The sequence below is a fragment of the Microtus oregoni genome, unplaced genomic scaffold (genome assembly GCF_018167655.1).
Source record: "Microtus oregoni isolate MIOR12 unplaced genomic scaffold, Mior012 000011F_ref0000422, whole genome shotgun sequence".
NCBI lineage: Eukaryota > Metazoa > Chordata > Mammalia > Rodentia > Cricetidae > Microtus > Microtus oregoni.
The window spans coordinates 39,877,700-39,891,967 of record NW_024543070.1 but is presented as its reverse complement, the minus strand read 5'-3'; the positions used below and the strand labels follow the sequence as shown (position 1 = coordinate 39,891,967).

Below are 14,268 nucleotides of genomic sequence, written 5' to 3'. Positions count from 1 at the left end.
TAGCTGCTTCCAGCTGAACTGAGGAATAGGTTGTCAAAGCCCAGGAAAGCTGAACGGGTTAGTCAAAGGCTTGTTTATCAGAAGCGTCTGATTAACTGTTCCAGGTGAAGGGGCAGGGAGCATTTACATCAGCTGGACTGGTTCGTATTAACCTTTAGTAAGTCCAGAACTCAGTAGCTTCTAATTTGTACATGTTTCATGGATGGTAATCGTTAGCCTGGTGGAAATCTGTTAAGATATAGACAGGGCAGAAGTAAAAGTTTAGGAGCTTAAGAAAAAAGAAAAATCTTACATTTGGAACCCTTTTTGTATGATTTGTTAACAAGTGGATCCAAACTTGATTACTCTGATTCTTTGAAGCTTATACAAATTTCAGTTTACCAACGGAGATACAGGTTTAGCCATATTAGCATTACCGCTGTAGAAATACAGGTCACTGGTGTCTGTAAAACAGCTGGAACAGATTTTCACCTTGGGGTCACAGCAAAGGTTAGGAAGAAATGTCAGAGCAGGGTTGTAGGGTGGGGCAGAGAAAAGAAACAGAGGTCTGTGGGCTGTGTGAATCTGCACTCAGGACTGCGGCTGCAGGGGGCTGGAAGACAAGCTATCATATCATGCACGTCCCTTTCTCCTATGCTGTGGTCTCTCCTAGCTTGCCAACAAGCCTACTGATTAGAAAGACTGGATCTTTCTTATCTGGGTATATTTATTCCTAAGCAGGCATCTGAGATACCAAGCATTCAAAATATATTTGACTAACAAAATCCTCTCAATGCTTAGGAAGCACAAAATGCACAATAAATCCCAACATAGACACTGATTTAGTCAATAATAATAAACCATACACACACAGAGACAGACAGTTACACACACAAACGATCTAGGCCCAGTGGTGTATGCCTATAGTCTTAGCACTCAGAAGACTGAAAGAGAAGGATGTGTTTGAGTCCACCATGGGCTACTAAAAATGTTAAAACTAGCTTCCGTTAAATGACATAATCCACATGATTGGATTTCAGGTACAGTTCATGGGCATTCAACTGAAACAGTAGTAAGAGGAAAGTCTGACAAGAAAGCCTTTCTTGAGCAACTAATCTCTGCATGTTTCTAAAAACGAAAGTAAACATAAGAATCATCCCGAGCTCACAAGAGTCAAAGGCAGGGACTTCTCTGTTAACACTGAACAATAAAATGGCATTAAATGACAGAAAAATAATCCCTCAGCAGACCACTTTAGACTCAAAGTCTACAACTTGATTTCTCCCCAAGCTGCTGCTGCTTCCTGCTCTGGGGTCCCATAGTGCTGCCTGACGGTTACTTAAGCAAAAGTCTAATTTCTGGGCCCATCTCATTCTTTGCCCCTCTGCCACCACCCATCCCCCACCAGCACAGAATCGCAGCAGTGATTGGGATGTATGAAGTCAGCAAGCGCTAATAACCTCAGTCTCCTGCTGACACTCAATACATTCATAAGGCAGGCTGGTCGGTGTCCAGTCACCGAGCTTTTAGAAAGTGTGGCTGCTGTGCATCTCCAAGTGCCAGGTACTGTGCAATACATGGCTCCAGAAGAGGGGTCTACTCTGGAGAAGTGCCAGGTACCATGCAATACACGGCTCCAGAAGAGGGGTCTACTCTGGAGAAGTGCCAGGTACCGTGCAATACACGGCTCCAGAAGAGGGGTCTACTCTGGAGAAGGGATGTCTGAAAGCCATGGGCTCTGGAAGAGAAGAAAACAGCTTAAAGCAAATGGTGAAATTGAGAAGTAGAAATATATAGAAGGAACCACTTATATTTTTTAAAACTTATTTCTACAACTCTATTTGCTGGTAGAATGAAGCTTTTTCACAGAACTAACTAGCATTTGGCTTCTTGTTAAATATTTTTGTTTGAAATATGTAGCAAATGCTTGGAGCTTTCCCCCATAATATGTCCACTAAGCACAGCTGGGATTTTACTGGATATAGTCATTTCACTCTACATACACAGACATGCTCACACCCCAGTGAACACAAAATGTGATGCCTCATTAGATTTTTCTCCTTTTAAATCATTTAACTCAAGTGAATTTAATAAAATTGTAAGGAAAAAAATCTGTCCACTTTATGTAACTGTGTAAAATATTTAGTCACTAAGCATACTAGAAAAGTAATTTTCTCAAGAGATCCCACATGGTTAGGAAAATTATTACAAGTCACCGCTGGCTCTGTGCCATAATGGGTGTTGCCCACCATGGTAGTAAATTTCCATTGGCTTTGTGTATCTGGAAATGCTCAAGGGGACACAAGGGAAATGTGAAATCCCATCCAGTCAAATCAAAGAACCCTTTTACTTTTAAAAGAGGGTGACAAAAGGGTCAAGAGAAAGCAAACTTTAAAGTAAAAGCTAGTAATGGCCAGGTAATGGAGGCATATGCAACTCGAGTTCAAGGCCAGCCTGGCTTTAGAGAGCAAGTTCCAGAACAGCCAGGGACACTAATAGAAACCCTGCCTCAAAATAAATTAATTTTAAAAATGAAACAAAAAACAAAATAAACAAACAAAATGAAAAAAAAAGCTAGTAATGTTGTCCCATGAGTAAAGTACTTGCTACACAATAATGAAAACTACACTTAGATCCCCACACCCACAAAAAAGCCAGGCATAGCCGCATCTGTCTCTGACCCCAGGACTGAGCAGGCAGATACAAGTGGATCTCAGCTACCCGCTGGCAGCCAGCCCGGCTGAAATGCACAGCTCAGTCCAGTGAAAGCCCCTGCCTTAAAAATTAGACAAAGCAAATGGCCTATTTGAAAAGTGGGTCTGGAACCCAAATGAAGTTCTCAAAAGAAGAAAAATAACAGCTAATTTCTCAAATTTAGTTCTCCTAACCTTTAGCAGTTAGGAAACTTAAAATGAAAACAACTTTGAAATTTCATCTTACCCCTGTCAGAATGCCAAAGATCAGTGGAATAACCTACAACAGGCGATGTGGGGCACGCAGGGGGAAAGGACCTGCATTCACTGTTGGTAGATCACAAACCAGTGCAGCCACTGTGAAATCAGCATGGAGAATTCTCAAAAAACTAAAAATAAGTCTAGCACATTACCCACCTATTTCACTCCCTGGCATATGCCCAAAGGACTCAACACCCTACTCCACAGATGCTAGCTCAGCCATGCTCATTTCTTCTCTACTCACAAGAATCAGACAATGGAAACAAATGCTCTATAACCAACAAAAAAGACAACGAACTGTTTTACATCTACACTCTAGTATACTACTTGGAGTTAGAGAAAAATGAAGTCATGACCTTCTCAGGAAACTGGATGGAACTAGGACAGATCACAGTGAGAAAGTAAATCAGACCAGAAGACAAATGGCCCATGTTCTCTCTTACTGGAGGCTCCAAGTGCCAAATCTTCACATGCAAATACATAGCTTGTAGTAACTACAGAAACCAGGAAATTAAAATGGGGCTATTGCCAGATTAGGAGTTTGGGAACAATAGAGAAGGTAATAGTAGGGTGCAAGTGATCTGATCAGGGAAACGGGGAAACGGGGGCTCTTAGAGAGGAAGAGGGAGGTAGATAGAGATAAAGGGGAGAAAGGAGGGTAAAGGGGAATGGCAGAATACAAGGGATCTAGGAGGGGAAATGGGAAAGGGAGTCTCTTTAGAGGAGGTGGAAGAAAGTAACCATTGTCAGAGGCCGTGGGAATACACAGCAGGTGACAACTAGTGTTCAAATGTCAATCACCAAAGGATTGATTCTCTAATGGAGATTAATCTTGCTCAGGCAAGGTCTGCAGGACCATGGACTCTGGAAACTGTTGCTCACTGTTGCTAAAGCAGCTTGGTGTCTCCCCAATACCTGAATTGTAGTATGTAATTGTGTGTGATGTGTATATGTAATCTCATGGTTACATCTCAATCCTATGGACACATATATCTGTGGGTAGTCAGGAAGGTGGCTTTTCATGTAGATATATAGTTTTGATTATAGAATATATACTGGGACATGCTTCATAACTGGATCTATCTGTCCCACAAGATCTGTGGTCGCTCAAAAGCCTGCCTTGTTCTTTTGCTCAGACCAACTGCACACAATTAGCTCACTTTTACCTTACAGCAAGTTCAAACTAGACTAAAGGCGTTTTGTAAATAGATCTTAAGTTTGGAACTTTGCAGTTATGCACAAGGTCAGAGTCGCAGATGTGTAATCAGGTTGCTATGCAAACACCCTAGGAAAAACATGCCAGCTCTTTGCTTGCTAAGTCTGTTAACAATAGACCTATGTCTCAAAATCAATAAAACTGTGCACTGTACACGCACACTCTGGTCGCTGTTTTACTCTTGTAACCTTGGACCCTGTGCTGCCATGGCAATGGCTCAGCTCCTATCACTTACCTAGGACTGTGCTTCTGACCAAGGAGAGGTAACTTCTGTGATTTCTTTATGGCTTCAAGGCTCCTGGGAGAGAGAGATTTTAGGCTGGAGGATGAAAGCTAGAAGAAGCCAGGAGGAATCAGAAAGAGGACAGGAGAATTAGAATAAAAGCAGAAGGATAAAGAGTTTTTTTGGAACAGCATGGTGTGAGAACTCACTCATTCTCAGATAGCCCTTAGATAAAGTTCTTTCCACTTGTTGTAGCTTCCAATCTGAACCCTGAAGAGGACCTTGGGGCTGGACCTCAAAGGCTCTCGTTAAAATACAGATGAAGGAGAGGTGAGTAAAATAACAAGGATGCTTGAACAACTCACAGGATCAAAGGAAGGAAGGAGGGAGGGAAGGAGAGAGAGAGAGAGAGAGAGAGAGAGAGAAAACCTCTTTTGTGTTGGTCAGGGCTGTCCAAGAGACTCCCAAAGTTATACAGCCTGTTGCTAATGCTCTTGGTTAGGCCTCGAGTTGGAAGGTAAAGCCTGCTGTGAAACAATCTTTTTGAACACTGTGAATATGTATTACTCCCATTGGTTAATAAAGAACTGACTGACCAACAACTAGGCAAAAAACCGGTCAGGTGGAACTTGCAGACAAAAAGAGAGCACTGGGAGAAGAGGATGGAGTAGCCAGAGAGACACAGAAGAAGCAGAAGATGAAGATATCATGCTGAAGAAGGGAACTGCCAAGTGGTAGAGCATAGATAGAAACATGGGTTAATTTAACTTGTACGAGCTAGTCAGAAATCAGCCCAAGCTACTGACTGAGAATCTATAATTAATAAGTCTCTGTGTGGTTATTTCAGAGCTGGCCTAGGTCAAAACTCTGCCTACAAAATCTCTGTTGCTGAAGACACCATGCACTTCAGAAACAGGAACCAGAGATCACTGAGTTAGAACCATTCTGAAAATCTTCTCCCTTAGTACTAGCTTTCATGGTACTAGAATTTACCATGGAAGCTTCCAAAGGAGGGAAGCAACCAATAGTCCTACCCAGCTATGATGCCTGTGAGTTACATCAATGACCAGCAGGGCACAACAGCACTATGGATACCGTAGCAGTACACATACATTGGCAGTAACTAATAGCTCTCCAATTGCATGTAAGACCTGTTCAAAAAGAGGGAGATATGCTTGGTACTGGAAACTCAGCTAGTCACTCAGTTCTTTTAAATTTTTGGTTGTGAGCCTAGCCTTTAATGGTTGGGCCATCCCTCTAGCCAGTTCTCATAAAGTCATGGTTATTAGAGAAAAATATGAAACATTAATTTACTAAACCAGCATAATCTCTAATAACAATCTTTAAATATTTGTCATTATATACACAGATAAGTATAGTCTTCCCCCCTTAAAAAGGAAATTTCTCTTTGCAAACAGAAAACAATAACCAATCCAAGCACACAGTCATGGAGCCTGGACCCAACTATTCCTAGACTGAAAACTCAAAGAACACTGAGGAAGAGGGGGCAGAAAGACTGTAGAAGTCAGAGGATCAGGGAGTTTGCTGAGAGGTTGTGCCTCCTAGTAATATCAGAAGCTACACCTATAACATAACTGCCAAAACATGAGCTGAACAAGTTGACACCAACGAACAAGTCAAACTGGCTAGAGAAGAGCCTCATAAGCAATGGAGGAGAGCTGGGAACCAGAGAGGTGGCAAAAGTCACTCCAGGAAGTGCACAACAACTGGCTGTCCAGGGCCAAATGGTCACCCCTGAAAACACACATGCAGGTAGCATTCATTATATGGGCTAAATAAGTTATATTTAGGAATACTGGTTAAAGAGGAAGGGGGCATGATTAAGCTACCTGGCCTAGAAATTTCAGGGATGGCAAAATGTCCTAGATTTGTTGGGTGAGCCCAGTGTAATCGTGGGATCCTTTCAGAAGGAAGGATCCATGGAATCAGAGACTCGGGCTCTGAAGATGCGGAAGGAGCCTGGAGTCAAGGAGTGCAGACGGGCCACTATGGCAAAGAACCACTAGAAAGAACACAGCCCAGTTGATGCCTTGATGTGGGGATTTGTTTTGCTTTTTTCAACACAGGATTTCTTTGTATATCCTTGACTGTCCTGGAACTCACTCTGTAGACCAGGGTGGCCTCATAACTCACAGAGATCTTCCTGTCTCTGCCTCCCAAGTACTGGGATTAAAAGGGTGCAACAACACCACCCAGCTGATGTTAGGACTTTTAAGTGCTGGAACTCTGAATCAATCTTTAATAAGTTACATGTATTTTAACATTAGTGAATGAAGCAATAACTAAGCTTCCTTGGGAAAGCATGGACAGCAGGACAATTAAAGGTTGGCCTACTAAGGGGTCAGGTTTGTTCTTTCCTAACAGAAGTGAAGGAGGAAGTGTGAAGACACTGTGTGAGATGACGTCATGACTCAGCAAGAGCTCCTCTGGTCTCGTGAATTGTGCAGCCAGGTCAACAGCAGGGCAGGACTTGACCACAGGGTATCAGGCTTCATTTCAATGCAGCTTTTGCATTGTTCTATGATTCCCTAAATTTGCATCAAGAATTATCAGAGACGCCGCAGATGAACTGCTGTGTTTAAACAGACGTAACGAAACTTGAGGGCCATTCAAGGGTTGGCCCTGTCCCTCTTTTGATTTCTTACAGTCAACAGACAATATGCTATTAGCTCGACTAGGAGCCTGCTCGACACAACAAGCCAGAGCAACAGACACAATCCCACCTGACCAAGAAGCAGATGTGGGAGTGCTGTCAAAGGAACTCCAGCTCCTGCTATCTCCTCTTCCCAGGGGTGACTGCTATTGACATACCCAGAAGCAGAGAGATGGCAGGAGCTGCTAATGTCTTCCCAGAAGAGGATGGTTAAGGAAATCATACTACATGAACAGAACAAGATTAAGCTGCAGCTGCAACACCGAAAAGGAGTTCCGAGACACATGGCTAAGTGAAAAACTCATTCAGAATAATCAAATATGTACTTAAAGTCATTTTTTTTGAGCCCTAATGTATATAAGTCTATATACTTGCGAATTTGGAAGAAGGCCTGGAAGGGGGCTATCAAGCCATTACTAACCTCTGAAGAAGGGCCTGGAGAGATGGCTCAGCAGCCAAGAGCACTTAGTACTATTCCAGAGCACTCAAGTTTGGTTCCCAGCACCCATGCTAGGCAGCTCACAACTATCTGTAACCCAGTTCAGGGACTCCAACACCTCTGCTCTCCAAGGCCACCACACACGTGAACACACACACGCACGCAGGCAGTTATATGTGCCTACAACAATTTCCAACCTCTGAGCTCGGGGGTGGTAGCGCACGCCTTTAATCCCAGCACTTGGGAGGCAAAGGCAGGAGGATCTCTGTGTGTTCGAAACCAACATGGTCTAAAAGAGCTAGTTCAAGGACAGGCACCAAAGCTACACACAGAAACCCTGTCTCAAAAAAGAAAAACACAAACCCTAAGCTCTGAGGAAAAACCCATGTGTATTTCAGTGTGTCTTTTCTATTGCTGTGATAAACACCATGGCTAAGGCAACTTAAGGAAAAGAGACTATTTGGGCTAATGGTGAGGAGACATGACAGCAGGCAGCCAGAGCCAGAAGCTGTAACATCACATCTCCAACATCAACCATGAAGCAGAGAGGATAAACTAGAAGTCAAGGTTCACCCCACTGACATGCTTCCTCCAGCAAGATCACACACCTTCTAATAATTCTACAGCATCCTAAAACAGTGCCACCAACTGGGAATGCAATGTTGAGATATGTACGCCTATGGGGGACATTTTTCATTCAAACCACCATACAAGAATCCCTCTACTGATTTTCCTTTGGGAAGTCACTCACAGAATCCACAAGTTAATACCAATGGACGGAGCACAGGGTTGAGGTACAAGAAGTATAAGCCACCTGCAGTGTTAATTGCACCACCTTCTTACCTCCTGCAAGAGTAAAACCTTCACTCAAGTTCATTCTGTACTCAGATCCGACATCCTCTTCCCTTCCCAGCATGAGTCGCTACTTTTACACACCCCACATTAAACTGACAGTCCCCACCACCGTCTTTTGATTATCTCACGTCTGACTGTGAAAATACGTTCCTCTGATTTAACTCCCCTGTATTTCTATCAAAGTTTGATCCTGTCTTATGAAGTGAATACTCCTTCGAGTCTACAACCCTGCAGTTACTGTCTTCCGTCCCTGTGCTAGGCCCACTGCCACAGCTTCCTTGGCTTAACCTCCTGTTCTCATTCCTGCCCTCTCTCTCACCATGCTCCCTCTCTTCCATTCCTTTCCATAAAATAATGTCTCAGTCTCATGGTCTCTAAATACCTTTCTCTCCCATTCATATTCATCTCAAATCTTCTAATGTCAACTTCTAATGTCAGAAGTCAGTTAAGTTCGATGGCACATGCCTGTGATCCAGCTCTTGGGAGACTGAGGCAGGGTGATGAGTTCAAGTCCAGCCTGGCCTACAAAGCACCCTACACATACACAGAATCCAAACTGTTTAGTAGCCCACCTCCTCCACAATGTCCAAAGCTCTCCCACGTTCATCACTCAGCTGTCCATGTCTCTCAGGGCTGGAGGCTCTGAGTCCACGCTCATAAGGGATATGTGCTCTGCTGTCGTTGTACACTATTTCTGGGGCAAAGTTAAGGACTTCCTTTCTTCTGTGCCAGTTACACTCTGGCCTCCAGCATACTAAACGCTAAAGGTCTTTCTGAAGACAGAACCCACTGTCTCTTTCTGTTTCCTTAGAAACAGAAGGTGACAAGAGCTATCACCAGAGGTCACTGAAAAAGGAGCAAATAAAATGTGTGCAGTTTTGAAGATATTCTAATTCTAGCATATTGTACATTTTCAAAATAAAGTCAACTCCACTTTGATTTATTTGAAGTAGCAACTCTCTTTAGATAAAAAAAAAATTACTTATTTGAAAGGGCATACATGTCATAGTATATCGTGTGGTCAGTGAAAAACTTCTGAGAGCTGGTTCTTGCTTGGCTGCAAGTACCCTCTACCAGGGCAAGCTACCTCACCCACTCAGTGTTGAACTTTTGTCACCAATCTTCCAATTCTTGTCATAAAACACACACACACACACTAGCTGGGCTGGGAACGTGGCTTAGTGCCATGAAGATGTGAGTTTGGAAGCCCAGAACCCAAGTAAAGACAGAAGCAGTGGTGAACATACAAGCCTAGTGCTCCTATGGCCAGACAGGAGCAGAAGAGGGCATGTGTGTTGGGGGGGAGGTGTCCCCTGGGAACTGCTGGGCAGGTGTAGTGGTGAACAACAACCCTGTCTTAAACAAGATGGGAGACAAGAACTAACACCCAAGGCTGTCTTCTGATGACAAACACACACACACAGTGGTGCACATGTGCCTGCACTCAAATGAACACCTGTGCGTGCACATGTGCACACCCGCACACACACACATACTCCACAAATGAACACCTGTGCATGCACATGTGCACACCCGCACACACATAGGTACTACACAAATGAACACCTGTGCGTGCACATGTGCACACCCGCACACACACACGTACTACACAAATGAACACCTGTGCGTGCACATGTGCACACCCGCACACACACATGTACTACACAAATGAACACCTGTGCATGCACATGTGCACACCCGCACCCACACATATGTATTACACAAATGAACACCTGTGCGTGCACATGTGCACACCCGCACACACATACGTACTCCACAAATGAACACCTGTGCGTGCACATGTGCACACCCGCACACACACATAAGTATTACACAAATGAACACCTGTGCATGCACACCCGCACACACACATACGTACTCCACAAATGAACACCTGTGCATGCACATGTGCACACCCGCACACACATAGGTACTACACAGTAGCTAAAGGAGCTACACTGATAAACCACTTTTAAGTTTATTCTGGGAAATTCCAGGTGACAGTCGCTCTTACAAAGACTCTTGAGTGGTGGACTCCACACTTCCAACAACACAGGAGAAATGAGGCAGGAGTTACCTGACAGCGCATCATAGAACTCGTCCTCACTAAGGATGCTGACAGGCGGGGATCCTTCAACCAGGGATCGCTCTAGTTCATGATGCTCGGTGGCTAAAGTTTCCAGTGCTTCTGACAAAATTTTGTTTTTTTCTTGTTCCTGTTCCAATTTAAAATTCCTCACCTAGAAGAATACAGATATACAAGAGTTCAGAGCGACAGGAAATACAGAGGATGTGAAAATTACTTGCTTTTGATCTAATTCGACTGCAATATCAGAAACGAAAGCAGTTGAGCTATACACACGCACAGATGAAAGAGCAAAATTACTAAGATGATCTTATTCTTCCCAGGGGGCCTTTTCTCACAACAGTTAGCTAATGAAAATAGACAGCGAACTACCAAACAGATTCAGCTCAAACTCTGAGATGCTAGTGAAAGAAAAGGCATTAGTCAACTTGGAGACTGTATTTTAAAATAATGCATTTCTTTCTCAATACTAATCATAAAATTAAAACAATCATTTCAGCAGAGCTTGGTCTCACATCATCTTAAATGCTAAAATGTCCACAAAACTGGATGGAGTCTCCTAGTTTATTTTCCAAATAGTTGGAATATCAAATAAAGAGAAACAAAAATTTTACTACCTATTTTCAATTCCCTGTTTCTACTTCAATTCTACGTTTTGCCTTTAATTTAGTAGACTAAAAAAAAAGTTACAGAAAAGGTAAAGTTTAGTCAGGCATGTCAGCATCTGATGTTAGTACTGCCCCTTGTCTAACAATTCAAGACAACCTGGCCCTCCAAACCTCACAAATCAGCAGGCACGGGGCTTGGTCCTGAGTTTTATCGAATTTTGCATCAAGAACTCTAGAAATACTGCTAACCCAGTCTTGCTTAGCACCTTATTTTCGAGCCAGGGCTGCCACCAGTGGGTACCATGTGTCCTCAGGAGTGTTTTCTGTAGTTTCCCCCATTACCTCATAATCTGAGCAGTGTTCAGCTCTTTAAACATGTATTTCCAATCTAGCAGCAGAGTCTATTTCTCAGATACGATCCCCAAACATAAAATGCCCCTTTTAAAGCTGGCTGTGGTTTACATGCCTGCAATCCCAGGATTTGGGATGATGGGGCGGGCATGAGAATGGAGAATTTGGAGCCAGTCTAGGATAGAGTGAGACAAAAAACCAGCACCTCTGTCAATCAGTGTTTTATACTGCAGACTCATGCTTCTGGTGCTGCTGAGACAGGAGCCTGTTCTGACTTCCCCTCTCTCCCAAGCAGACCACAGAGGTAGGCCCAGACCCAGGGCCACACAAGCAGCTTAAAGGGCACAGATGAGGCAGCTGCCTCCCAGCTCTCTTTCAGGTCAGACCTTTAGATATGAGAGCTGGGACAGCTTTCACAAGGTCCCTTTGCATTGCTCCCTCTACTGATTCTAGCCCTTTCACCTCCTGACATTTCTCCCATGCTCCCCTCTAACCTCCAAGAATGAAGCATTTCCCTCTGTTCTGACTCCAGGACCCTGAGTGGCCCTGAGGTCCTTATGGTCGCACATCAGGTCTAATGCTCTACTAAGAATAATTCTGGGAACAACTCAAATATAGTTTGGCTTCAAGGCTCACTTCATTGGACAGAATTAAACCTTTATCATCTTGGAAACAGATCCAGTCCTCAGGTACTTTAGTGTTTATCATTAGAGCAATGAGATTATAATTATTAGAGCTGTGATAATGAAATAAAAATAGCAATATATATATATATATGTAATCCTAAACAGAGACAAGATAATACACAAAAGCACAAAAACTTTAAGACACATAATTGTAGTTTGTAACAAACTCAAAAACACTTGTAAATATTCTCATAATCAAAATAATGTCTCCAGAGAAGTTTGAAAAGCTTATACTATGGCTAGAATGTACCTTTAAATATAATAGAAGAATAATTCTTTTCATTTAATAAATGCTTTCATTTGAATGCTAAATTTATATAAATTTTAGTCGAATGACAAAATTGATCAATGCCCTCAAACATTTAATCCTCTCTAGAAAATCTTATTCAAACCACAAGTGAGCCTTTATTCACCGAAAATAAGCTTACTCTCTTCCTGCCACACCTACATCTGTCCTCACTTGTTAGTGAAGACAGTGAGTGGGGGTGGGGGAAACTACTCTCCTTTGTGAACTTGTTCATCTGTCAGTTGATCTGAGAAAGCTCTTATGCCACTGAAGAAGCCTTACCACAAAACTACCTGCAAAAACATACTCTCCCCTACAGTAAGGGAAGTGCATGACAAAGAAACCTCAGCAGCAAGAAAGCTTTCTCCCTGCAAGAAAGCACCTGAGAGAATGCTTAATGGCCAGGTTGATACTGTCCAGTGGGCAGAGGAAGTCCAGGCCGTCTACAGTCCTGGCAATTCCAGGTTATCCAGGTTAACCCTGCACTGAAAAGTCAGTGTTGAACTTCAGTGGAGAGACTGCAGAGTGCAGGTTTATAAAACAGTCACCTTCTAAAGGCTCTTCCTGAAGGGTTATTGGCTAGCTAAGACCCCATGCTGTAACAGAAACAGCACCTTCATAAAATTCCACCGTATGACTGATTCCAAGTGTGGATTTGCCAAGTTTATGTCCTACCAACACGTGCATATGATTGCAAGACTTTTTTTTTAAAGCATTCAAACATTCAAGCTATTATAACTATCCTATCATTATTAAAGGAACACAGACTTCTCTTCACAGAATTAGTGGACCCCATCATGTGTTTACAATTATGTTAGAAAACTTTAGACTATGATCTGTAAACAAAAACCAATATGTATCAAGTGAACATACATTAGAGCTATTAGAAAGCAGAACATTACTACCATCTACCTCACAGGATGCATGTGCACTACTCTGTCTGTAGCCCCTTGAAGATTAACACAATTTGAAGAGTCTATCTCCTCAAACCACTTCCATTTTATTCCATTTCCTGCTAGAAGATGAACTCTTCGGGGAATGTTTCCCATAGGAACAGATGCCATCTAGGCAATCCAGGTTTAAAAAAAGCATGTGCTAGCCAGTCTACATACATTTTATCTTCTATTTCCTTCTAGAAAGCACCCTGCTATGTACCTATGTTTTATATGGGGTGGGTGGGGCAGAGATAATAAATCACTTGACAAAGACATCTAATAACTGGAGACCACTGATTAGTATTCATGGAACACCAGGTACAATGACCTGATTGTAAGACTGGGAAATTCTGGCCACACTCTGGTCTCTTCTCAGTTATTGCAAGTACACCTAAAATAAGAAAGAATGTATTAGAGATGGAAATATTCCATCGTACCTAATTTTCTCTCAAAGAAGCAGCTGTTCTGACACACTGCTGTGGTTACAGGCCCGACAACACTCACATTTTTCTGGATGTGAGATTCAGGCCACTCCCCGCTACTGCTCTACAGAGGTAGCTGATGAGAAGCCAGGTTGATCACTCGCAGCTGATGTGAGCTCTCCCACCTATGTCTGACTACACTGTTTGGGCGAAGCAGGACTGCTGAGGTTTGACAGCCTCTGACTGCTTGCACTAGAAATGCAAACCCCTAAACCAAATGTTAGCAGTGAAGGGAAGGGAAGTCTTTAGGTTGTAATTAGGACTAGATGAGACTTTTTCAGGGTGCAGGGCTTGACAGTATTAGTGACTATATAAAAGGAGACCCTAGCTGGCAAAGGGTCACGTGACACTATTGTACATGAACCAGAAGGAAGGTCCTGGCCAGACTGTTAATAAATGACATATACTTAAGACTTCCAACTCCAGAACTGTGGGCAAAATAAAGACTTCATAAATCACCTGGAGAGTGGCACTTAGTTACCACAACTCAAATA

The 14,268-nt window shown here is 42.9% G+C and overlaps 1 protein-coding gene across 4 annotated transcripts in view; it reads right to left on the bottom strand.

Annotated features, from left to right (window-relative positions):
* The window catches only part of Osbpl1a (oxysterol binding protein like 1A), a 186,999-nt gene that overhangs the window by 65,352 nt on the left and 107,379 nt on the right, over positions 1–14,268 (bottom strand). For all 4 annotated transcript variants that reach the window (XM_041659855.1, XM_041659856.1, XM_041659857.1 and 1 more), the window contains one exon: positions 10,418–10,580. In XM_041659855.1, the coding sequence (XP_041515789.1) occupies positions 10,418–10,580 (163 nt within the window). The remainder of the gene's footprint in view (positions 1–10,417; positions 10,581–14,268) is intronic.